This window comes from Rhea pennata, chromosome 5 (assembly GCF_028389875.1).
Source record: "Rhea pennata isolate bPtePen1 chromosome 5, bPtePen1.pri, whole genome shotgun sequence".
Lineage (NCBI taxonomy): Eukaryota > Metazoa > Chordata > Aves > Rheiformes > Rheidae > Rhea > Rhea pennata.
In genome coordinates this window covers 38175983-38201230 of record NC_084667.1, presented here as the reverse complement: position 1 = coordinate 38201230, position 25248 = coordinate 38175983, and the positions used below count along the sequence as shown (strand labels likewise).

General features: G+C 53.6%; 2 protein-coding genes across 2 annotated transcripts in view; one reads left to right on the top strand and one right to left on the bottom strand.

The window, feature by feature from the left end:
- SLC22A18 (solute carrier family 22 member 18) overlaps positions 1-16697 on the top strand; it is a 61283-nt gene extending 44586 nt beyond the window's left edge. Inside the window, exons 8-10 of the mRNA XM_062576328.1 lie at positions 9516-9617; positions 12047-12167; positions 16424-16697. Of these exons, the coding sequence (XP_062432312.1) occupies positions 9516-9617; positions 12047-12167; positions 16424-16611 (411 nt within the window). The 3' untranslated portion in view covers positions 16612-16697. The remainder of the gene's footprint in view (positions 1-9515; positions 9618-12046; positions 12168-16423) is intronic.
- Positions 16698-18294: 1597 nt separating this feature from the next.
- Positions 18295-19745, bottom strand: PHLDA2 (pleckstrin homology like domain family A member 2). The gene is made up of 2 exons (XM_062576947.1): positions 19240-19745; positions 18295-18757 (listed from the first exon to the last, which is right to left on the bottom strand). Exon 1 carries the CDS (start codon positions 19659-19661, stop codon positions 19263-19265), a length of 399 nt encoding a protein of 132 aa, XP_062432931.1. The 5' UTR covers positions 19662-19745; the 3' UTR covers positions 18295-18757; positions 19240-19262.
- Positions 19746-25248: the final 5503 nt, after the last annotated feature.

Genomic DNA, 25248 nt, shown 5'->3' with positions numbered 1-25248 from the left:
TGGCTAGTAAAATGAGCAAAATGGAAAAGTCAGCTGAATTAGACAGGAACAAGATCAAAAATGAAGGTGCTGCATTATAAATTTGCCTTTGGGAGGAATAGGCTAATACTTCTGCAGATAGAGCAACAGATAGGCCAGCCTCGAGGTAGAAATGCAAGCCAAGCAATATCCTGAGGGAACGTGGTCCTGCTACTAAGTCCGTGTTCATTTGCCAGGCATTGCTGCAGAGTTCCTGTGTGATTTTGAGGAGCTTCTCATCTGTGAAATGGCAACTCTAGCTCCCTTCTTTACAACTTGTTTTTGCCCTAGCTTTGCCAGTAACACAGGATCTGCTCTGGCTTCACGTGCCTTAGTAGAGGAGGTAGCAAGCATGGCTGAGTCAGTTAAATTCCTGTTGTATGTGACTGCTATAATCAAATGTGTTGGTGCATCTCCATATGGATACAAATTTGGAAGATTAGGAAACTACAGCATTCACTCTGCTTCGTAGCAGATAACCAGATGTCAGTGCGGACCAAAGACCTGATCCTTCAAACAGTCACACATAGTTTGGATTTCATCCCGTAGAGGCCAAGAGTGAAGTACCTATTAAAGTGCTCTAATCCACTAGTGGTCTGCAGGCTTGGGTGCAATGTCTGCTTCACTGGGGAGGCTTTGCCTTGGGACATTTGGCATAGAAATTAGCTCTTGTCAGCCAGCCAGTTTTCTTTCATCTATGGCAACCTTGCAGTCTCTATCTGTTTTGCTGCGTGTATTCTACTATGCATGACTCTGGACATCAGAAATACAGGAGTGAAGTGATCTCACGGTACAAAGAAACTTCCCTTTCTCGTGATGCCACATTGCAGATTGTTGTCAGACCACCAGAAAAGGAAGGGTTAAACTACATGCTGGTATTTTTTTTTTTTTTAAGCCCAGAACATCTGATTTCTGATGGCAGCAATGCCTTCTTGCCAGAAAACCTGGAAAGCACTGGTTTCCGATTCTGATTTCTATCCACTTTAAAACTGACCTTTATGATTATGAATGCCTCTGCTCTAGTTTATGCAGGACCAAATGCTCAACTAGTCCAAATCAGCAATACTTCCTCCAGAGGAAGATCTGGCTTTAAACATGAGATTTGTGTTCTTATTTCCAGGTCAGGTCTCTGACTGAGATGGTCCAAAGGTGTCTGTTGTAGACAGTGCCTGTACGGAGTTAATGTGTTACAGTTACTTTCTGTTGAGGTTCCTCTGATGAAGGAGACATGGAGGGGATCTAATGTGTGCCAGCTCTGTCCTGTTGCGCCCATACACTTGTATACCTCCGTCTTTCCTCCACTGGCATTTCAGATACTGTTGTTTCGGTTGTACAGTCAACTCGTAGTGCTGGAGATATGTGTGCAGATAAAGGTGCAGCTGAATTCCACCAGGCTATGTGGATGAATGGTGATTAATATCTGCTGACTGGCTTACCCACTTCACCGAGTAAATTATAGCTTTACTCATAACACCAGTAATGTCCTTTTCAGTGAATCTCATCAACCAGCTCCTCAGCTTGGATTTCTCGTTCCTTAGTTTGCCTTCCTGTAAAGTATTGTGGTTTTTTTCACCTTCTGTCCGACTTGCTCTGAGCTCCCATGTTAGAGCAGGACCCTCCCATGAGTGTCTCTCTTTGGACCTGCTGACGGTCACTTTTATAGACATGTGGGTGCTGACACATCACAAAAATGGAGGGGGAAATAAAAATGGAGCTGTGTCCTGTCTACTTGCAGCCTCCCTGCAGACACTGGGAACGGCGGCAGGGCCATGTCTGCTGGGGCGAGGGTGGTGGCCATGCCCTTGTGTTGCCTGCACATGCCATACGTGTGCAGGCTACCAGCCAGGGGCAAGCATCCACCTAGCCCTTACCCAGCCCTTTCCTGAACGTCATGCATGCACAGGCAGCCTTGCCAGGGCCAGCGGTTCCCGGCAACCTTTAGCGATATTAGTGATTTGTGTTACTGCAGGCCTGGAAGGCAGAATTCAGAAGGCCGTCGTTGTCTGAAAAGCACACAGTTTAAGTGGAAAGCTGGGGACGAAGAGGGAGAGGCAGACGGGGAGCGTGTTTCTTACTGTAAGACCACACGTGGCTGCGTGAAAAGCAGTGGCTGCCCTGTGCTCTGCGGACGGGTCTTTCATTTTTGTCTTTTTGGTTACGTCATGTGGCGGAGTGGTAAGAAGAGATGGCGGTGGGCGCTTATGGGTGTTGGTGGGAGTTGATGTCATGCATGGGGTCAGCATGAGAGAAGCCTGAAGGGCATTGAGCAAAAATGTGCCTAGAGGAGAGTGAAGCCTGGGACCACTGTGGCCCATTGGGGTTAAGACTGGGCAAGGGCACCAAAGCTGACAAGTAGCTTATGCCTGATGTGAGCCACTGGCCGTATAAAGCCCCTGTTCCTCAGATCATTGGGTTCCCTGAGAATCTTAGTGTCCTTGTCATTTTTAATGTCAGGCCCTCGAATGGTGAAATATGTTAGCACTTTTAGTGAGATTTCCCAAGTAATTTCTATTTTTTTTAATCAAACCTTACTCTTGTCGAAACTGGCATCTTCTCTAGCAAAAAAAAAAAAAAAAAAAAAAAAAAAAAAAGACTTCTTTCCCAGCCCAGAAAGCAATATCAGAATGATTCAAGCGCTGATGGCCTCTCACTGCTTTCCTTTCCTGCCCCAAGGATATTGTGCTCCAATTGCTTAACCTTATTTTTCAGCTTCTCAGCCTCATTTAACCTACTGTGGTGAGAGGTGGCCAACATACCATAAACATCTGTGTTTCTCACTGCTCTTCCAGTTCGAGCCAGCTGCGAAGCAGCTAGAAAGGAGATTGAGAGCGATCTTGAGTGGTCTGCTCAGCGTTAAGTTGGCAACTCGGTGCTTTGTCATCAGTACCTAAAACACCTCTGTCTGTGGGAATGCTGGTGCAAAAACACAGGCTCCACAGGTGGTGGTAACGTTTTTAATACCCTCTTTCCAGGCAGAGGGTGTTACGAGCAGTTAGTACATAGCCCTCTTGTTTCACTGGCAAAACCCTTCTGAGGATGACATCTGGCACCCCCAAGCCTTGGTCCCATCTTATCACTTTATGACCCCTCGGGCCCCCGAAATTCAGGGAGATGCCCAGTGCTCAGCTTGACAGGAAGCATTTCCAAGTCCCTCCAGGAGGTGGGTTTTGGAGCCTGAGAGCTTCTCCCCGGAGCGCCTCTCGTCCTCATTCCTCACTTGCACAGTTGCCCCGGGAGCTCTTGCCCACGCAGCAGCAGTTAATGGCGCTTGTAGCCGGTTCTGGCTGTGGGTTTTGTCCTCGCAGCCCTGTACGCTTGGCACCTGGTTGCTAGCCCCCGCCATGCATGGTGTCCCAGCAGCCATTTCCCCTGGTTCCCCTGGTCCTCCCCACCACAGGGTCCTCCTTCCCCCAGCTCTCCTTACACAGTTTGTCTTTCCTCCAAAAAGCTAACAAAACATTACGTGTTTCCCAAAGGGACTTTCTAAGCTGTAGCAACAGGATCTGCCATGGCTGCAAACTTGCAAGCATGGTCAAGACAGCGTGCTCAGGGCCTGATATTTCTAGGAGAGACCTGTGTGGCCAAAAGCTAACAGCTTGCACTATGTCTGTGGATGTATTGTTGTAAAAGTTATCAGAGGTGTACTTTTCCATGCTGTCCCCAGGGAGCGGAGGCTTACTGGACTGTGGATGAAGCACTGGGCTAGGAATTAGCATCACTTTACTGCTCCAAACTCTGCCGCTGTCCTGCTTTTCGTCTTGGATGTGCTGCCTTATCTGTTCTCTGTCTCCAATGCTCCATCTGCAAATTTGCTGCTAACCTTCCTGTGCAAAATGTTTTGGCATGCGAGAGTAAATAATATTGTGTGGGAAGCCCACTGGCTCCGCTGACCATTGGCTTGTGCTTTCCAACAGCAAAGTAGTTGAAAGGGTAATTTTTTACTCCCTCTTTCTTTTTTCATGACTAGTAAGAAGAAGCTATCATCAGCCACATCTGTTTGCAGTTAGGCACAGAGCATAATCTAATAGCAAAGGATCTTGGAAAGTGTGGGGCAGGCTTAAAATGCTGTGAAAGCTGGGGGCAGAGAGGAGAGAAGGGAACTGAGAGCCAATTCGGCGAAGGGTGAGACAAGCTCAGGGGCCGCGAGCACGCACAGGAGTGCAGCGCCCCAACAGCAGGGCAAAGAGCAGCTTCACTAGGAAATAAAGTGGCTGCTTAGAAAATGGGATACGGCCAAAGCTGGAATGGGCTGAGGTCAGATGGTAAAGGGAAAATAAGAAGCGCAGGGTAATTCAAGCAATGCTGGGCTCTGCAGTGATCCCAGTCATGCCAAGCTTGGCAAGTAGCAGTGGTTGTGCCAGCGTAAATCCAGGAGGAGGAGGAGGAGTCAGACAGGAGATAACGAAATGAGGGCACGGCTGTAGAAAGCAGGGTGCCTTTGCGCCGGGTGACTTGCATTACCAGAATTTCCCAGCTCATGATAAGTTCAAAGCATCTTTGTCTGATCGCTGGTGGGTCTCCGGGCAAGAGGTCTGAGAGCCCGTCAGGGAGGCAATCCCACTGTCCTCTGGGGTTGTGGGTCCAGAGTCACCTCGTCCCAGAAAGGACATGAACAAACTTTCCCTCGTAATGGGAATGCCCAGGAGTGAGAGATGCCGTTCTCCCTCCCTCCAGAGGACCATTTAATTGTGCATAACAGGCAGAAAGAGGCCTAGGCACCAGGTTCTTTTGTTCTGGAGTGGTGAACTCAGTAACATGGAGAAAGTCCCAGTGTAGTATCTGCTTGGGATATGCTGCTGGAGGATTAGGCAAGTGAAATACCTGGAGTCCCTGGTTAGTAGCTACAGTCACATCTGATGCTTAGATTTCAAACAGCAGGAGGGGGCAGGGAAACTTTTCCTTAAGAACTTTTTCTCCAAAAACAAAGCAAAGCAAACCAAACCAAAACTCCGGGTGGGACAAAAGGGTAGATATTTATTACCCTGAGGATCAAAAATCATAAGACATCTGTTGTATTTACTGCTTTGAATTTGTATTGTTGTACAAACTCCACCTCTAGCTGTGCAGTTTCTGGAGGGACAAGTTCGTACCCAGTGATGCTGAAGAGATGAGAGAGATTCCTGGAGGAGAGATTTACATTGCCTATCATCTTATCACCCGTCTGTCCCTCTTGCTTTTCTTTTCTTTTTTTTTTTTTTTTTTTTTTTTTTTTTTTCCTCCTCTCTGTGCAGCAAAAGAGATGATTAAAGAGCTGGGGATTTAATTACAGCCAGGTATGCCTAGGGGAAAAACCCACTTGGGGAAAGGACCTGACAACAACAAACAGAAAGTTCTCCAGTTTCCTTGCTTTGAAGGATTTAATTCGGGGTGGGGGGATGGGGGGTGATTAGGCTGGCGTTTGCAAAACATGCTCTTCTTTCCCTGTTGGGCAAAGTGCTGTGCTCAGCAGTTTGGGCCTTGCAGCATGTTCTCCTTCCAGTCTTGACACCCTCGTGGAGCTCTGCAAGACCTGAGCTACTTCTCCAAAGCCTACTTCTCTGTTTTGGTTAAAAAAAAAAAAAAAAAAAAAAAAGAGAGAGAGAGTCTTTTCTGTTCCCCCCCCACAGGCCAGTGCAAGATTTTTCACCACCTTAAGTCGATAAAGAGAAGTCCGTTGATCTTTGTTGTCCCTTCGGATCCACTCCCCTCTGTGCCCACCTGTGCATCCCACCCCCGGCCAGCTCTGCTCTGAGCCTGGGAACTGCCAGCCCAGCAAAAACTCAAAGGCGAGATAGAGGTCCGCTGTGTGGGAGGCGGCCTGTAATGTGACTCACACTATCTACACCGGGGCTGGGGCCCTGCGTCTTCTCTGCTGAGCTACACCAGCTTATCTGGCCTGCACAGTGTCTGGCTGTCAGACCTTCTCCGGTCTTTTCATTTCCACACTGTTGTGTAAATGGGTATTTTGTTTCTTGACTATGTCAGACTTTTGATTAGGGCTCATGAAAGGATCTATAGAAATAATCTTGGTGTCTGAGGACCACAGACCAGCATGGATAACCAGCTGGTAATCTTGGTACATCGCACTTTCCCTCTGTAACTCATCTGGCATCTGCCAGTGAGGTTTGCTACTGTTGGATGCTAGTCCTGCTCATCAGCGCAGCAACTGCATGCAGCAAGGCTGCTGCCTTGTCATTAAAAAGTCTTCCCAAAATTAGCACCTTCAGCCTTAAGCCAGTAAAAGTCTTTTCCAGTCTGCACATGATTTATGAAAGTTGATAATGAGGTTAACAAAAAAAAATGTGTTAATAGGCTCTTCTAAGCTAATGGGAGCTGCTTCCTTTCCAAATAGTGCTAGCACTGGTGATTATTTTTCTGAGTGATCAGCTGAACCGGGGGAACAAATCACCAGCGAGAAGAGAGCAAACAGGGAAGGAGACAGAGTTTTTGCTGTTCCTCTGCATTCATCGGGAGCCTTCAAGGCAGCAGGAAGAGAAAAGACCAGTTCATTTTCCCCGTGACATGTGTACACAGCCACGGGCAGTCAGTGTTATTTCACTTGCAAACAATTTCCTGTCCCCTTTGTAGAGCGGTGGCAGAGCGCGCTCCACTGAGGCGCACGGCCTGCCTTCCCGGCGCTTCGAAGGAGCTCGGCTTGCGAAGGCGAGCGCTGTGCGGGCGAGGTGAAACGCAGCAGGCGAAGGCCCGCTGCGGGCTCGGGCTCGCGTGCACCCGCAACGCCCGGGAGATGCAAACAGCGAGGGGGACACGTCACCACCACTGCTGCCTTTGCAGCGCCACCGGCGCGTGTCTGCCCAGCAGCGAAGGCCACGTACGTCTTCCAAGGCACCTCCGCTGGCCCCGAAATCCGCGCTCGCAGCTGCCCGCAGGCAGCGCGCCTCCGAAACTGGGCATGGGAGAGCGCACACGAGCCGCCTCCCGTTTCCTCCTCTCCGAATGGGTGTGCGCGAGCAAGCGCCGCTCACGCAGGTCGGGTGACTGCCTGCCCGTGGAAAATTGCTGGCATGACTACGCTGAGAAATGAACAGCAAATTCAGAATTACAGCAAGCTCGGGGCAACTCGCAGATGATTGTCATGCAGATGTCCCTGGATGATACAAAGTCATTCATCCCCATTTTTCTAGATTTTTCTTCCTCTTAAACTCTTTCTAGGGATTCTCTGAGCTTATCTATGACTCAGGAAAGCTCTCTCTTAGAGAGCTAATTTCTTCTAACATATTTTCATGTCTAAATTCTAAGTGGAAGCAAGTGCTTAGCTCCCAGTGACTGGAAACATTATCCAGGGCCTCAGTCAAGATGGTGGTTTGATGGTATCCAAAATCAAGGCACTGAGCCTACCTGCCTATGGCTTATACATGAATTGGAAGGGGCCACACGCAGGAAGGAGTCCACCAGCGAAAGCCAGTAAAGGCGTAGAATAACCAGTGAGGAGGCTAAATATACGGAGCCTGCAATTGGTATAACCCAAAGACTGCTGTTTAGCCCAGCAGGAAAGCAAGGGACTTGGGCTGATGCTTGCTGTTGAGAAGAGTCAAGATCAGCCGCTTGCCCCATGCCCAGTCTTCGAGTTGGTCTTGCTCTGCGTGTTTCAGCAGGATGTTGCTGCCTGACACCAAATGAGGACATGGTCCTTTTTGCTCACAAATTCTGCCTGCTGAAAATGTGCTTTTGTTGCAACTGCCCTACTTCCTGCATTTATGTGCTCACATTTACTGACTGAGACCTTTCTGGCCAAGCCAGTCCCACGGTAGTCGGATGAGACTTCTCTGGGGCATAGCTGATGATATACCCTGATGACTAAAAGGAGGGCAGGGTCAGGGCCGTGCCTGCGCGGTGTATCCCGACTAAATATGCCGTTCAAGTCTGGGCACATTGAGAAACGTTTCCTTCTCTCGGATGGCTCAGCGCTGAGCTGGAGCCCGGATCGTGCCGTCGCTGGGGCAGGTCACACCGCAGTGGGGCTCGCCTCCAGCTCCAGCTGTGGGTGCTGCCGGGCAAGCTGGCGTGACTCAGCCGGGCACGCCGGGCCGCTCCGCCACCAGGGATGGGGGGATGCAAAAAGTCAACGGTGATTCTTCGTTTTAGGAGCGCTCAGCTTAGCGAAGCGTTGCTCAGCTGCTTCTCCACCCAGCCCCGAGCGGAGCCACAGTTGCTGTCAGTCTCCTCCTGCTGCGGCCCTGGGGTGGCTCGGTGTCGCCCCACGTGTCAGCCCCGCACCACGCTGCACTAGGTCCCCGAGAGTTAATTCACCCTCACTGCGGAAGTGGGACGACGCCTTCTCGGTAGCCCCCTCCCACGCTGCTGTTTTCTCAGTTTTTTACTCATCTTAAATGAGTGCGTTGGCTCACCCGGCTGGCAAGACCTGCCGCGGCTGCCTGTAACCCGTCAGCCCTTGCTGTGGAGTTTTCCAGCTGGCGTCGGTCTTTGCGTTGGGCAACGGCAAGGCAGGCGGCTGGCCCGGCCCGGCACCGGAGCCCGGGAGCCCCGGTCTCGAGGACGCGGCAGCGTGACCGCGCCGGAGCAGGGACGCCAGGAGGTCGCCCGCTGCAACTTGCCGTGGTGGGGAGAACCCGGGAGAACAGAGCTGCTGTGGAAAGCAAAGTATTTTTTGCATTAGAGCTGCTCTTTCAAGTTAGAGTGTTTTGCTGAAATTAAACCAACCTGGTCAAAGCAAGGAAAGCTCAGGTGATTCCTATCTGAACCTCCCCTGAAATCCAGTCACCCAGGGCTCGTTTCGCAGGACAGCACCTGACAGGCATGAGAGGCAGCACAGATGAATAAAAAGAGGGAATCTCTGCTCTCTGGAGAGCTGTGAAAGCAAAATGCTCCTGGAGCTTAGTTTTTTTTTTTTTTTTTTTTTTTTTTTTTTTTTTTTTTTTTTTTTTGCTTCTCCCTCACCTCCAGTTTTTATTTAAAATCTGCAGATCCAGTTGCTCGTTCCTTCATGTTTGTGCAAACTCTTGGGGCAGGAGATTATCCTTTTGTTTCTTGTACTTGTTTCCTGTATAAATAGGACAAACCACCCAATTTGTATACTTACAGCTTAAAATAAGGGCAAGAAAAGTTGCAGGAAAGGAGGCATTTTCTTCCTCTGCATACAAATGTACAATTTTTCTTTTGAAGAACTTGCCAGAAATGAACAATTTAAACCAATATGAATTGTATTGTACAAAAAAAAATACACGTCAGAAAAATTCATTTGTATCTGCAAGTGTCTTTAGGACATTCTGATCAGTGCTAGTGACTGGGCGGTGACGGGAAACTCACACAGGCACCCTCAGCAGAGGGTTTTAATCTGACCAGACAGATTTATAACACAAAAATGCTCAAAGTCGTGAATTGGGTATTTCAGCCATTTGCTGTGCTAATGAAGCACCTTTTCTCCAAAAAAGCGACGGCGCGTTTGCTGCCTCCCATTTGCTCGAAGCGCTAGGGGCAGCTCTCCTGGCGCTTTGTTTAAATTGGTACAAGCGGGACCTAATGTGCTTCTTCCCCAGGTTGTCCAGGGCCTCGTCATTGGAAAACTAACAAGCCTCTGCACGGAGAGGACCCTGCTGCGGCTCAGCGTCCTCGTCTTCGCGGGAGTGGGCCTGGGCATGGTAAGGCTCGGCGTGAAATCGCGCTCGGCGCGGCGCCCCGCGCGGCGCCCCGCGTGCTTTGCCGGGCTGCGGGAAGGGAACCGGCTCTCCCACACCCCGTGCAAATGTGACCGCGCTCAGCATCAGCGCTGCTCTAAGGTGCGAGAGAAAAGTGCATGAGTAATGATAGTTCAGGGGATTTAAAAACCAAAAATCCTATGCAGAAACTTGTAAATCCGTTCTGAGTCACTAGATTTGCATGAAAATCCTGCCTCAGTCTCCCTTGGCTCCTGCATTTCCTGGGCTGCCGTCAAAATAAATGAAGGTGCTGGGAGGAAAAGTCATTTTGGTAATACGCTGCAGTGGAGCAGCAAGGGTTTGATTTCGTTCTCTGGGGGCTTTCTGGTTAATTCATTCCCCTGAGCCGGGAGCGTCTGGGGAAGAAGGCAGCAAGGGACTGATCTTGTTCCTGGTCTGAGGATACATGATGCTACCCACTGCCATTTGTCTTGGCCAGGGTTGGCGCCCGTCTTCAAGAGTAACCGGAAAATGGCGCTGGCCCAGATGCCCGCGGAGAAGCACGACGAGCTGGGGCCGGAGAGGGGTGGGGAGGGAAGGGAAACGGCCACTGGAGGTTCGTTTTAGAGCTGGGGGTTAGGCAGTGCCTGCCGGGCTCTGGGCATCCCGGCAGCGCGGCCGGGAGACGAGGGCGAGCAGCGGCTTCCCGCGGGAACTGCTCCCAGGAACGGCAGCTGCGGCCCTCTGCGCGGGGAGGCCGTGGTGAAGAGCGCTCCGTCGGAGCGGCTGCCGAGAAGACACCCGTTTCGGGGGTGGTTTTCCTGAGGGAGGAGGTCCCCGCGGGGCGAGTCCCATCGCAGCGGCGGGAGGGCCCCGAGCGCGCGGGTGGGGTGGGTGCCAGGGGCGAGGGGGCCCGGATGCTGCTTTCCACCTGCGTGCCGGGCGCGAGTGCGGACAGGGCTTGCCGGCGGCACGGGGGGTTTCACATGTGCTTAAATCTGCTTTAAAAGGCTGGGATCTGATGACTAGCAGAGACCAGGATTTACCCGACTTGGTTGGTGCAGAGCCTCGAGGGAGCGAGGAAACATTTTTCCTAGCTTTTCATCTTATTCAGGGGGGGTGCAGATTTGGTTCAGCTCTCTCTGGCCGCTTCCTTCAGCCTCCAGAATGCCCAGGAGGGAATTTGTAGAAGGCAGGGGAGGGTTAAAGCTATTTTTTCCTGTGACCTCTGCCTTGTCCTGCAACGGCATTTGCCCTAGCAGGGGTAGTGCTCTCCCTCTGTCTGAACGTTTAGGTACCAGAGACTTGTTCCTCTGCCTTTGTTCTCCAGCGCCGTAACCAGAAGTGCCTAGTCCTTAACCAAAACCTAGGCAAAGAGCTCCTCCGAGGATAGAAACTCGGCTACGCGTGAATCTAGAGGGGATCATCTGAATGCAATTCGGAATAAACCTCAACGTCTCCAGGTCATTAGATAGCGATGTCTCCAGGCTTCCCCATCTTCTGCAGCCGAGAGGCATTGCCAGATACTACGAGAGAGCTCCAGTGAATGAAACTTCTGGCTTAACCAGTGGCAGAAGGGTTTTCCAGCCACAATAATACATCTTGAGACTGAAGTGGGGACCAGAAACTTCCAAGAAAAAGAGAATTTCCTTTTCATGCCCGAAGACATGTATTCGTTTGACCAGCAGGGCTTGCGAATGAATTCAGAGCAGCCCTAGTCCGTTGCTTAGGGATCCTCACTGCTTTTGTTTAAGTATTAAGCAGCTGGAGGGATGTCTCCGCTAAGAATATGTGCAATAACAGAATCATTACTCTCCCTAATTATGCTCGCTAATGTGCAGTTAGGGCCAGGAGACCCACTGCAGATTACTGAATTCAGTGAATTTATTAGCAAGCAAGCAGAAGAACAGGATTAGAAATCCCAGCGGTACCGCATTGCATAATGTACTGTGTTCGTTATTCTGACAAGCTTAGTTTAGTTTTAATTATTTATGGTAATGAGCTGAAGTACCTTCTCTAGGCTGTTTTGTATAAGTAATGGAGACTTCCTGAAGTAAACCACATGCATCAGCTGCTCAGCGTTTCCTTAGGAGTTGGACAAGAGACAGGAGACCGGGGGAAGAGTGTGATGAGGACGTTGCTTATTCCCAGCCTCTAAAAATACTCGCAGCAGTGCTACAGAGCATGCTACCACATTGTAGACTATCATCTGTTACTTGTGTTGCATGCTTAAAATAACACGTTACACACAAATGGGGTGGGAGGGGTGGAGGAGACCCTGAAGCAGCAGAGTCTCGCTGTTGTAAGTCACTCGGGGTTTTCTCAGCTGACCAGAGCCATGGGTTTGGCACACGATGATTTTCTTGCTGTGAAGTGCTTGCTCGGGAGCTGGCTCTCTGATAACCCGCAGTATATTTTGTCCTGTCACTTAGGCCCTGATGAGGAACGTGCTGCATTACTGCATCGTCGCGGTGCCGCTGGTGTTCGCCTTCAGCACGCTGACCACCATCACGGACAGCATCCTCACCAAGTCCGTCCCCGCTTCCGACACTGGTAAGACTCATGAAGATTAGACCGATCTCTGTCTGCTTTTCTCTTTTCTGAGTCAGGCTGGTGTTTCCCAGCTCAGAGTCCAGCCGTAAGGTTGCTCAGCAAGGTGCTCTGCGGGAGGAGTGCTGAGGTGCTGGCCCATCACATCAAGCACGGTTTCCCGCAGAAGGCTCCCTGTGTGCCTAGGTTGAGATGATTCAGGGGGTCCGAGAGGAACTGTGAATACGTTTCCCTTTCTCTCACCTTTTGCTTAGAAATATAAAACTGAGGTGGACAGACTTGAGCAGGCACATGCAATGCAGGACAGCTAACTAGCTGGGTGGAGATTGAAGGCTGCTGTATTTCCCAGGTTGTGCAGTCACGCTGCTGTCATGTAACACTGGGTGCATTTGTGGCAGACATCCAGTTGCCTTGGAGCCAGAACACAGCAGCATATATTTAAGTGCAAAGGGCCTCTTTCAGGCCGAGCAGTGTCACAAGCACCGCCTTTAAAAGTATTTGTGGTTTCTGTAAATACACTTGGGGCAGGGAGATAGGCTGGGCTGAGCCTTGTGATGTCCTTGGTGAGAAGGACTGCAAGGAGGATGTGCTACAGATATAATATCAATCCAAGAATCATATTTCAAAGCTGCTTTTCCGGCGTGACGATGACTAAGAGAGAGTATTCATTCATGCCGTTTAACTTGAGGCGTCTCGCTTGGGTGTTCTGGATCGCCCTTTGGAAACATCTGCTGCTTTCTGCCAGCTATAAAGGGAACTTAGGCCCCTACGTTTGACTGCTCTTTGCCATCTTCTGAAGCCTGGTGTGAACCCCCTCCCCCCCCCCGAGACAGTGCTAGCTGTCAGGCTCCACGCTTTTGTCAGATCATGCCCATCAGTCCTATTTGTGAGGCACAAAGTCAAGTCCCCAGCCAAATAAACCTTGCTCTTGTAACAGGAGTTTCCTCAAAAAGCTGCCACTAACCCACAGCACCATTATCCGTAATCTCCGATTCAGCAGAGTCAGCTTTGTTCCAGAGTCAATACCTCTGCAAAAACCCTACCAAGAACCAAACTTACTGTTTGTGCAGCCCATTAGTGATGTTTGTAAAGCACTTTTGAGATGCTTCTGGATGAACAGCTTTTCTAAACGTCATTTCAGTAGTCTATTCGCAGAGGCGAAGACTGCAGGCTCCCAGCATCTGTAGTAGATGCCGTTTCTAAATGTGATGCCACCAGCTAGCAGAGCCCGCTCGATTCCCACTGACGGTCTGGGATGTCCCAGGCCCTTGGTTCCGCTAGAGAGGAAAATTGCTGTTTCACGACCTCGAGCCATGTTGAGTGAGAAGGGAAGAAGTGGGGGGAAGTGCAGCAAATGGCATTTAAGCATAAAGCAAAGCTGGAATTGGTCCAGGCTGTTCTCAAAAGGGCTTTGTGCGGAAAAATGGAGCGTCGCTCTTCTGTTAAAACCCGGAGGCTAACTTGGGTCAGGGGGGAAAACGCGTTGCATTGCCTCATCCCTGTCCCCGTTTGCGTATGCCATGAGGTCAGCACGCGACTTGATGGGATTGATGGTCTCGGGGCCGGATGGAGGCACCCACGGGGCATTGTGGACAGCTGGGGTGGGGTATGAGATGTGCCTACTTCACATCAGGAGAGCTGTGGGCTCTCCGGGGCTTTATCACACCGGTCTCTTCTGCACTGGTACAAGCCCACATGGTGCAAGTTGTAGAGCTCTGGCTGGTATAAAACCATGTGTGACCAGGAGGGATGCTCCTGGCATGGAGAATCACAGTGTTGGGGGAAAACTCTGTGTGCACCATTTCTCTCTGACCCTCATCTTTACAAGCCTCTGATATTTTTGGGCTCGTTGTGAAGCCATCCAGGCAGGGACGAGAGTGAAGCCGGGAATGCCTGACGCAGCAGAGCCATTTCCCTGGGAGCCGGCTCCCCGGAGCAGCTGCTTGCAGTGACGGTGTGGGTGTCTCGTAGAGAAATGCAGCTATTAAAATGCCTCCCATCCGTTTCTGGCCGTGGGTGGCACCGCACGGCAACTGCTGCTCCACCCGTCTGTCAGCCAGAACTCGTCTCCTTCCTCGACGAGCCTGAAACTTGCTCTGCAAAGTGGGCATTTGGGGGGAGTTTTCGTAATCCCCCCACTACTGGAGAGCACCTGAGTCTGCCTTTCTGAAAAGCCCTCACCGTCGCCACGTCAAAAATCCGCGAGTTGACTTGCAAAGACTTTCAGTTAACGCGGGGGAAGCGCTGACCGTGCCGGTTCCGAACGTGCGGCCGTCCCTCGCGGACGTTTTGCCGGCAGGGCCCGAGCTGGGGCCAGCAGAGCCCGCAGGAATTTGTTGCACCGGCCACGGCGGGTGCTGGCTGGGGCGTCCCGGCGGGCGGGAGGCTGGGCCGCGCGGGGGTGGCCGTCTAGCCGCGGAGCTGGCACGGCCAGGGTGCCGCCCTTGCGAGGCGCCCAGTCACCCTTGCCTCCTGAAATGGGGGTGTCCGAAAGGAAACAGATGCGGGCTGGTGGCCGCACGGGTGGTGCCATCCCTTGCGCTGATCTTGCCACTTTGGGGACCTATCTGCAGTTGTTTCCTCCTGCTGATGAGTTTGCCGCTTGCTTTTTGCTTTATCGCTGGGGTTTTCCACTGAAGGGAATCGAGGGGAAATGATTTCATTCATTTTCCTTTGATTCTTTTTCCCCTCCTCCTCTTCAAAGGCAGGAAGGGAAAATTTTGCTTTTGATGGGGCTGAGCAGAAGGGCGCAGAAAACTTTTGCTGGTGCAGCGATTGCGTGCAGGTCTGATAGTAAGTGAGGCTCTGTCGCGCGTACGGCTTTGTAACACCCATGCTGCAAAGCTGAGGGTCACCGTGTCTCAAATCTCTAGGGCGTCTGAATCGAGGGGTCTAACTGAAGCCAGTTGGAGTTCATCTTTTTCGGAAACAAGACTGCCACAGAGGTGCGAAGGGAGCACCCAGCCTTCTCGGAGAAGGGATTTCTGTTCCAAACAAACAAAAAAAAGGGGGGGCAAGGGGAAGCGCCTCCTCGGTTGTAAGAGCCAGCTTGGCAGTTGTGCGTAGCAATTAGCCTAATTCAGCTCCCTCAAGGGAGGCAGGTAATTGCAAAACCTGCCCGGAGAGCTGGGTGGCCGTGGGCCCGTTCCCGTCGGCGAAGGGTCGGGCCGCGCTCCCACCCAGTGCTTTGGGGCTGCCGCGCGCCCCGGCTCTCCCACGGAGAGCGCCCTGCGCCCCGCTAAAAGCGCCGCAATCCCCGGCCCGCGTCCGAGCACCGTTTCCTCTCGGCTGTCCCCCGCCTGGCTGAGCTGGGGCCGGGCGCCCCAGGTGCCCCAGCCGGGCTAGGTGCCGCGCGTGCATCCTCATCCTCTGGCGAGCGGGGAGGCGTCCCTGCGTCCCCCGGCACCGCGGCCTCGCGCGGCCAGAAAGCCCGTGCCACCAGCCCCATAAACAGATCGGTGATTAAGAAGAATGGAAAAACGATGTTCCTGAGCGGCACCGGGTTCCCCTCGCCCGCTGCCGGCTCACCCTCCTCCCAGGGCCCCGGGCAGCGGGGTCCCCCCAGCAGTGCAGAGCTGTGCGTTGCTGGCAGGGGGGACCTGCCGGGCCATGTTCCCATTCAAATTGAAACATCCCTTCTCTTTGCCAGGGGCGTTATCTCAAAGGGGGGTAGTCTCTAGCTGCAGTTTTATTTATTTATTCTCAAAGACAGCGTTAGACCTAAGCCTCCTGCCTCTCATGAGCCCTTGAGCGCTGCTGCTCTGTCCCGTGTGCAAGACTAAGTTGTGGTAGCCGTTCTGGGGCAACAAGGCCCTCTGCAACCCTCTGCCTCCAATTAAGATAGCAGAAACATTTGTGATTTATTTGGAAGTCTTGGGCATTATCCTAGAAATTGCCTCTCCTCCAGCTCCGGGCCGTAGCTACAAGCCCTATTAAGCGTGCTACTTTCAGAGGCGCCTTGTAGCTCCAAAGGCACCGCAAGCCCTGGCTGCAGGAGGAGGGTGAACATCAGTGCGCCTTGGAGGTGGGCTGGTGGCCAGCTGAACCACACGATAAGGCATTAAGGTGGCAGCTAGTCCCCTGCCTCCAGGAGGCCTCCGGCTTAGCAAACTGTGATTGCAACTTTAGAAATTAACAGAAGAGATTATTTGATTTCCAGATACTGCAAGGAATGGCATCGGGGCAAAGGAGGGGGCTCTTCTCCGCTCCGACAAGCTGCCCTCAGTCTGACACGCTCTTGTCTCTGCCATCTTCCCTAGGCACCATGCTGGGAATCTGCGCTTCGGTTCAGCCCTTGACCCGGACGGTGGGGCCAGCCATCGGCGGCGTTTTGTACAAGCAATTCGGAGTCTCCTCCTTTGGGTATTTGCAATTAATTGTCAACATAGGCTTGTTTGTGTACCTTTTAAAGAGTAACATCCCGCTGAAAGAGAGAAAAGGCCTGTAACTCAGCCACAAGAAAGTCACTCCCTTACTTTTTCCATTGAAGTAATAATTTTTTTAAAAAAACGTCGTGTTCGAGATTTCCTTTTGCTTCTGCACTCCTGGAATAAAATGATTTAAATAATGCTTTGCATTTCTTCGACAGTTGTGTCTAGAGGCCGGTTAGCAGATGGGGAGAAAACAGCTGGTCTGCGAAAGCCCCGTGGTCGCCGGGCTGCAGCTGGCTGGTGGCCGTGGCAGCCCCGGGGCTATCGGGTTCCCCCGCACGGCGCCGCCGTCTCGGCGGGCACGGCAGCCGCGGGGCCGGCTCCTCAGCTGCTGTAGGGCAGCATTCCCAGCTGGATTCACCAAAACCGTGGGGATTAGTAGCCAGCACTTCAGCTCTGATTCGGGCCTTTCTTTTTCCGGCAGTACCAAAGAAAACGGGGGAGCGCAGCCGCGTTTGAGCACAAGGCCGGTGCTGCTATTTTAAACGCACTTCTAGAAATTGTTTTGCTATTGTGGAATTGGGGCTAAAAGCCTACAAATGTCACGGCCAAAGGCTGGCCGCATCCACGCTTAGCTCCTGTGCAGCCCCTGTAAGAGCAGGGCCGGCCGGCGCCGGGCGCGGGGGCACGCCGAGCCCCGACGCAGCGCGCTGCGCTGCCAGACTGTGCCTCGTGCTCCCCGAAGCGCGGGCGCCCTCCTTCCAGAAAGCTTTCCTTTTTTCTCCTATACTCACTCTGTCTTGCTCTTACTACAAGCTGCTTGTAATTAAATAAATTTGCAGTTTCCTCTAAAGCTATCCAGTCTCCTGCAAGAATTTTACTGATACTTGGGGGGAGGGGGGGCTGGAATTACCGGTTGGAAATTGTTGCGTTGAAGCTAACGTCAGTAGTAGTCTCACCTCACCTGATAAACTCGTAGTCTTTTTCTTTCTTTTCCTGCAGACCGCTCCACCATCCCCATACCCCCGTCGGGGCAACGGGGGCCTGTGCTGCAGCATTGCTCTCAAGGAAGCACAGATGCACTAGCAATAACTGAGCCTCACCAGATAAAATTTCCATAATTTTCTCAAAGATTTAGCTGTTTCCCCAAGCTTCTCAGTCACAGGGCTATAGGGAAAAAGCTCGTCTCAGCTTTTCCCCACGTTATCGCGTAGCAGTTTAACAGACCTTGAAGCTGTAGAGGTGCAGGAAGACGATAAAGCCAGGAATTTCGCTTTCCACGTTGCAAAGCGCAGGCATCCTGTTCACCTTCGGCCCTGTATTAGTCTAAAATGACTAAGCCGTTTTTCTGCCTTTGTGTAACACCGAACTATGGAGGGACTGGGGGAAGAGATGCAGGTTGTTAGAAGACAGAAGCATTTTATCACTGCAGGTAATTCCAGCACTTTCTTTAGGAACAACTGGGACTAACTTGCCGTTACTGGATTACATGGGAAAGCGCTTCAAAAATGAGCACATGTCCCAGTCTCTAGCAGCCTTCGGTATTTCCATCTCTGAGCAGAACTGGACACCAGCACCTCTCCCTGCCCCTTCTGCCCCTTGAGCTGTGCTCAAATGCAGAAGCACTATCTAGGCTTTCTCCACCTCCCACAGCCTCATCTGGAGCCCCCAAAAGGTGCGCGTAGCCCTCTTTCTAAAGCATTACACCACTGTCCGCTCCACAAATGTGTGTCAATAAAAAGTTACTGCGCCACAAAGTATGGTAATAAAAAGTGAACATTTCAAGTAATTTATTTGGAATGGACATATTAATGTAAAAGCAATATTAAGACTAATAACTGCTGAAAGACATTCATCAAAATAAATACAAATATAGATACTACAAATAACTTAAATTGTTTTTAAAACACCACCAGTCAGTGTTGACTCTTGTTTGCATCTCATAAATAGGAGATAATCGTTGGCAAAGCAGTGCCACTCAAAACACGTGGGCGCTTTGCTAGAAGTCCTTTCGAAAGTCTTTGGTTTCCTTTTTTGTTTTGTTTTTTTTTTCTTCTTTTTAAAAATGCATCTCAGGCAAAGCTCGGGGCTCTTTGCTCAGCAGCCTCAACAGGCTTGGAGAGAACCAAGCGGCTTCCAGCTTTCGTCTTCGCTTTCCTTCATTGGTACCCTGTCCCATTTCAGTCCAAGACACTTGATCTGGTTACCAGCCAGCGGTATGTTCTAAAGGCAGCAAAATAAATGAATAAATAAATGAATATAAATGAAACAATTAGTTAAATAGACAGAGCAGCACGGACCAAAGCAGGGGCTTTAAAGGGAGAGCAAACGCTCAGCATATATTTTTGCAGCTGGCATGTTTATAATCAATTCTCGAAGGAAAGCACTGCTGATTGCCATTTCCCCCACCGCACCCCCGCCCCCGCCAGCTACTGGCCTAGTCGCGCCCAGGGACCGGCACAGGCGCCGTTCCCACGGCCCCCCCGAGCCGTGCCTGGGCAGCGCCGAAACCCCGGGGGCTGCGCCGGAGCCGCCGCCGCGGCGAGCGGGGAGCACGGCCGGGTCCCGGCGAGCAAAGCAAAAAAAAAAAAAAAAAAAAAAAAAAAAAAAGTGGGGGGGGGCAAGAAAGGAGCAAAGGGAGAATCAAAGGGGGAGCAGAAAGGAGGCCAGGAAAGGAGACGCGCTGCGCCGGCCGAGCTCCCCACCTGGTGCGGGGCGCTGCGGCGGCTCAGGGCGCCCGGGCCAGCCGCCGCTCCTGGGTGCCCGCCGCCTGCTCCATCTCCTGGCGGCTCTTGAAGTCCTGGATGGCCCGCTTGTTCTGGAAGTCGATGAGGGCCATGGTGATGGAGGCGTTCCAGCAGCTCTGGTCCGGGCACCGAAAGTCAATCTCCTTGCGGTCCTTGGTGACGATGGTGAAGTAGATGTACTTGCCCGTGCGCTCCACGCAGTCCACCTTGAGGATGGAGCCGAAGCCCAGCTCCTTGCCCTTGGCCCGCTTGTGCCCGTCGGGGAAGAGGCTCAGACTGTCCTTGGTCAGCACCACCAGCTTCTTCTTCCACAGCTGGAAGAGGCTGTCGCTGCGCTTCTCCAGCTCGCCCTCGCGGATCACCTCGGCTGGCATCTTCATCCTCCCCGGCGGCGGCGGCTCCGGCTCCGGCCCCGGCTCCCTCCCGCTGCGGCCCCGGCTCCGGCGGTACTGGCCGAGCCGCGCCGCACCGCCGCCGATTTATCGCAATGAATCAGCGCCGGGCGCCTTCCGGTGCCCTCCCCCGGCAGCCGCCCCGCCCCGCGCCGCCCCGAGGCCGCGGCGACGGGCGCGGGGCCGCGCCGGCGCGGGGCGGCCCGCGGCAACCCCGTGTCCTCACCCCCTCCCCCCACCCGCCCCCGCCGCGAGTTCACCTCCCTCCGCTGCCCTCTGCCCCCCCTTATCTGTGCCCAAAATCACCCGCTTGCCCCTTTCCCCCCGCGGGAGCTTGGCCTTTGCCCGGGGGCGCCCCACGCCTCCCGAGCAGCCTGCCCCCCCCCCTCCCCCCGCCCCCAGCAAAGCAAAGGCTGCGCCTTCGCCTTGGGTACTCGCGTCCTCTTCACCCCTGCACGATTAACGCACCTGCTGGGCTCCTCGGCCAGATTTTCCAGACAGATGTTAGTCCGGTCTATAAAACAGCAGCGCTCCCACCCAAAAAGCAGCCAGCACCCCCCCCACCCCAGGACCCGGCGCCCAGACTGGGCGTGCGGAGCACGCGGCGCTTTTTGCCTTCTGTCTTCTGATAGGGAGCCAAGACACAACAGGTACAGCTCCTCACGCAGAGGAAATGGGCACCGCTTCGAGAAGAGCGACCCCGTGAAGAAAAAGAAAAGGAAAAAGGAAGGGAAAAGGAAAGGGAAAAAAGCAAAAGGCAGCAGGTTTGGAGCAGTAAAAGGACCATCTGGAGGGAAGTGCCTCGTGCACGACAGCTGCGGGACTCGGCCTGTTTGCACACACCTTGCTTCAAAAGGACCGTTAAAAAAAAAAAAAAATCGTGTTCACTGTTACATGCAGCTCGCCTCTGTGGGTGCAGGGCCAGTAGGATGCGTAGGCGTTTGTCTTTCCGCTCGCGCTCTTATCATCTGAATGATTTCCTTATGCATGTAGCCATCATTAAAAAAAAAAAAAAAAATCAGCGCCTCGCCCTGCTGTTAGCGCAGTCCACGTGGCTTAGCACTGACCAAGTCAAAAAATCATGGGAAAAAAATACATTATCGGGGAAAAAAATGTGGCAAGGACTGGTTTCGGCAAGTCAGGGGGCTAGGAATTGCTCTCGGGGGCGATATTGCTGATAGTGCAGGAAAAGTTAGTTTCTTGCAGCACAGGGACCCACATTTCCAACACATGCCAGTTGGAGACCTCTCCCTTTTTGGATGCACCACAGGCTTACTAAGCTGATGCTTGATAACCACCTACAGGAAAGCGCAGTGCACCAAAATACTGCATTTTGGCGCTTTGTTGCCATGCAAACAAGGCTGGGGGGAGGGGGGCTGCGAGGCCTGTTGACTGTCCCAAGGACATGATGCACGGGTGACAGCCTGGACCATGGCTGGGCAGCATAGCCTAGCCCCGGGCCATCTCCGCAGGGAACAAGCCTCAGTGAGGGGTTCAAAGCATCCTCTGAACAGCAGCCTGGGGAGGTTTCGGCTTCCTACTCCCTAAAGAACACACACACACACACACGCACGCACGCACGCACGCACGCACGTATAACGTGGGGGGGGCATCGGAGGCAGTGCGAGGCCGAGGCGTGCTTTGGGGGGAGCGGGAGGGGAGCTCAGGGCTTTCCTGGCAGCGCCGGAGCAGGGACGAGCCCCGTGTTACTCAGCAGCATTGCATCGCCCACCTCGCTCAGTTTACTAATATTTATCCGACGGAGAGTGAGTCCCGCGTCCCACGCAGCCCGGCGGGTCTCGTCCGACTGACTCAGGCTGTTCCCACCGCGTGCTGCCCCCGTCGCGAGGGGCCGAGAGGGCGGCAGCCGGCCCGGGGAGGGTCTCCGGCGCCAGGCCGCGAGGATGGGGCCGGGGCTGACCGAGCTGGCCGGGGGGGGGGGGGGGAAGGAGGTGCATAGGTCAGCGCGTGGGTGTCACGCTGCCCTCCCCCCCCCAACCCCCCAAGCCACCGTCTGCCTGGGTGTTTGGGCTGGTTACAGTGTGTGTGTGTGGGGAGGGATAAAAAGAAAAGTAAACTCTTGGGGTGCTGGGGGGGGGGGGCCGGGGACCCTTCAACCACTGCCCAAGGGGCGAAGGCAGCAGTGGGGAGGGAGGAAGCACGGGCAAGCCCGGGGCCTGGGACCGTCCCAGTTATCCTGACGCAAACCGGGCCACGATAAGGGCTTTGACTAAGGAAAGGGGGGGAGGGGAAAAAAAAAAAAAAAAAAAACGGACGGGAGCAGGGAGCGCTCCCAGCGATGACGTCCTGCCCTTTCTTACAGTCCCCGTGGCCTTTCACTGACTCACAAGGTGGGAAAGGGAAACTGCAAGTCACAAAAAGCTGAGGATGTGCTGCTTTTTTTTTTTCCTTTTCTTTTTTTTATCCCCCCCCCCCCCCGAAGAAAGGTTAAAAAAAAAAAAAAACTCAAACACTCAGCCCCCCCGGCCGGGGCGGCGGGCACGGTCGCACGGACGGCTCGAAGGCTCGCGTGTGCGCGGGGCCCGTCCCCGCTTCCAGCGCGGCTCCCGCCTGCCCCCTGCTCCCGCCGCCCCCGGCAGCAGCCCCCGCTCTGGCCCCCCACCAGCCCCGGACGGCTGCGTGGAGCCTCCCCCGCCGCTGGCGTGCGGGTCCCCGGCGGCGGCGGGCAGCGCCGAGGACGGGGGCTGGCGAGGAGCGTCCCAGGCGCGGCCGCAGGCTCCGTGCGGCAGCGTCGGGGCGGCTCGTAGCTCCCCCGGGGGGTGGGGTGGGGGGCGGATAAATCCCGAAATAAAAGCCCTCAGGGACTCGAAAGGCGGGGGGCGGGCCCCGTGCCCGCAGAGGAGGGGTTCGGCTCCGCCGGGAGGAAGTCGTAAAGCCATTACACATTCACTGAGACACAGGGAGGGGAAGGGAAAAAATTGCATATACCCCAAAGCACGGGATCGCTCAGAGGCCGAAGGTCCGGGCTCCCGACGGCCCCGCGGAGCAACAGGACCGCGGCTGGGAGGGGCCCCGGTCGTGACGACCGGGGGTCATTTCGGCTTCAGAGGCATTTTATTCTTGTTTTTATTCTGTTTCGTTTCGTTTTATCTCATTTTTCAAGCTGTTGGCCCTCCCTCCGACCGGCTGGCCCCTGCGGCCCGTTCCTCGGCGAGCGCCGCGGGAAGCCGGAGCCCTGTGGGGAGGGGGCTGGTGTGCCCACCCCCCCCCCACACACACACACACACACTTGTGGAGAAGTTGAGGGATGAGGGCCACCCCTCGCCCCCCTGCCCCCCGGAAAACGCCCGGCGCTCGGCTCCTTCACCGCCGTTTGCCCTTGGACCGCGCGCCCCCGGCCGCGGGAGCAGCTCCCGACCGCAGCCGCCCCCAGAGCAGCTCCTCCGGGGCGAAGCGGCCAGCGCCGCCGCCGCGGCGGGGCCTCTCTGCAGCAGAGCCAACGCTCTCGCCGGTACCTGGCCGCTCAAGGGAAACCCTGCGCACCGCCGTGTCCCAGGGTAGAGAGGAGCCCAACGAATGCCAGGCCGTCTGCGCAACCACAAGGCTTCCCAGCCAGCTCAGCTCCACCAAGGCTGGAAATGCAGAGCAGAGCGCGCTGGAAATAGAGCGGTGCAGCTTACAGAGCCACTGGAGAGCCCGGCGCAGCGCTTTGCCCTCCTAACGCTGCCTGGGAACGCCTGAGCAAGCAGCCTCTGCGAATGTGCTGGTGCATGTGCCCGCGTTTGGACCTGAGCCGTGCTTGTTAAAATCCTCTCTTTTGGGGGTGGTGGTGGGTATACTAGTAGTCCAGTGTTCCCTGTAGGTGATCTTTATTCAAAGCTCTCCTTTTTTTGATCTTTTCATGGACTAAGCAACAACGCACCCTGTATAAATCTTAGATTGCAAGTACATAATTTGTTTCCCTCTGCTTTTCTTTTTTTCTCTTTGAAGTGGTGATAGGTGAAAAAGCTTAGGGTAACGTCAGCGGCAGTTACATCTTAATTGGCTTTTCTCTGCAGCAAAAGGCCTTGTAGCAGTCGCGCGTGCGCCTGAGCACCACACGACCTCTGCGAGCCGTGGGCTAACCCTGCTAGCAAGCTGGAGCCCATCGCCGCCTCTCGGCGTCTTCCTTGTCGCAGCCTCTGCTACGCGCTTTGGGCCAAAGCCGCTGGCTCTCGTCAGCCAAACCGAACGCCTCCAGACTCCCCGGCGCGGGGGAGCGCAGCCTGGAGATGGGGCTGGGGGTCCGGCCTGGCTCAGCCGCCACGTAACCCTGCGTCACCGGGAGAGAGCAGCGGGTCGGGGTTTCCTTCCTCTCCCAGGCTTTATTTGGGATATAATGCTGGTGTTTACCCACGGGAAGAGGCAGAGAATGAAGCAGCGTGAATGCGGCACCTCCTTTATTTATCTTTCACATTACAGAAAACGTTGCCCTTTATAATGGGTTTATTAGCAGATGATTTGCAGGACTCCTAGGTCAACTTCACCTCCGCCCCCGGGCGAAGCGGAGGCGTCAGGGTGCAGCGCCCCATGCGCCCGGGGAAGCACCGGCAGCGAGAGGCTGGTCCCCGCCGAGCGCCAGGCCGGGGCTGCTGCTTTTCAGCCTGGCTCTAGGCAGACACCCAGCGCGCCTGGGCCAGGCTTTGCCGCCCTCTTTTCCAAGCACCCAGAGCCTTGCGTTCAGGAGCCTGTGCTCCGTGCCCGGCAGGAGGTAAAGCCTGCATAGAAGGGCTATTTCTTCTCTCTCGGCTATGCAGTCTCCGAACAGGATCAAGCTAAGATGCTTCAGAAGAAGGTGAAACTTTCAAGCACAAGTTTACACAGTTACGTGCTAACTCAGCGTAACTTCGGGCAGGTCTCGTCTTACGTCTTACACTGCCTTCTGAATTACAAAGCTTGCAAGGAACCAGCAACTTCCCTGCACCGTAACTGGTCTGAGCTCTTCTTAAATGTCCTTCTCAAGCTTAAGCCTCGTCTAGGCTTCGCTATGCTGAACTGAGCTCAAGAGCCCTCATTCATTTGAGGAACTCTCATCCTGCAGAGGAAACATTTAACCGAGAATGGCTTTATTAAGGCTCGCCTTTATTTTAAAACTGGAAAAGCTTGTTTAATAAGGAGAACGGAAACTTGCAGAGCTCATTTAATTTGTTACAGCTAATATAAATTTTAATTGGGTAGTAGCAAAAATCCAAGCAACTGAACTTAAGGAAATTAGGCTGAAAGGCTGCAGCTCTCATAGCTACCTCAAACGTCTTAGACAAAGTCCCACAGAGGTACCCTAACGATGCCTCCGGACTAGCCAGTGCCCTTGCAAAGGACTTCCCTAGCACCCAGCCCCACCGCCTGACCGTCAGCTGCGTGCACAATGTTTGGCATTCATTTCTGTGTCAGCGAGTGCACCAGGGTGCCTCCTTCAAGGCTTTCTGCCTGGGCAACCGAAGCGATTAATCACATTGCAGCCCGAATATGTGACTTCCGAAATTAATCTCACTTGAAAAGCTTCCAGATGGTCCAACTTTCTGACCCAGAACTGGAGTATTTTTTTTCCTCAGAATTAAAGGCTACAAAAATGCAG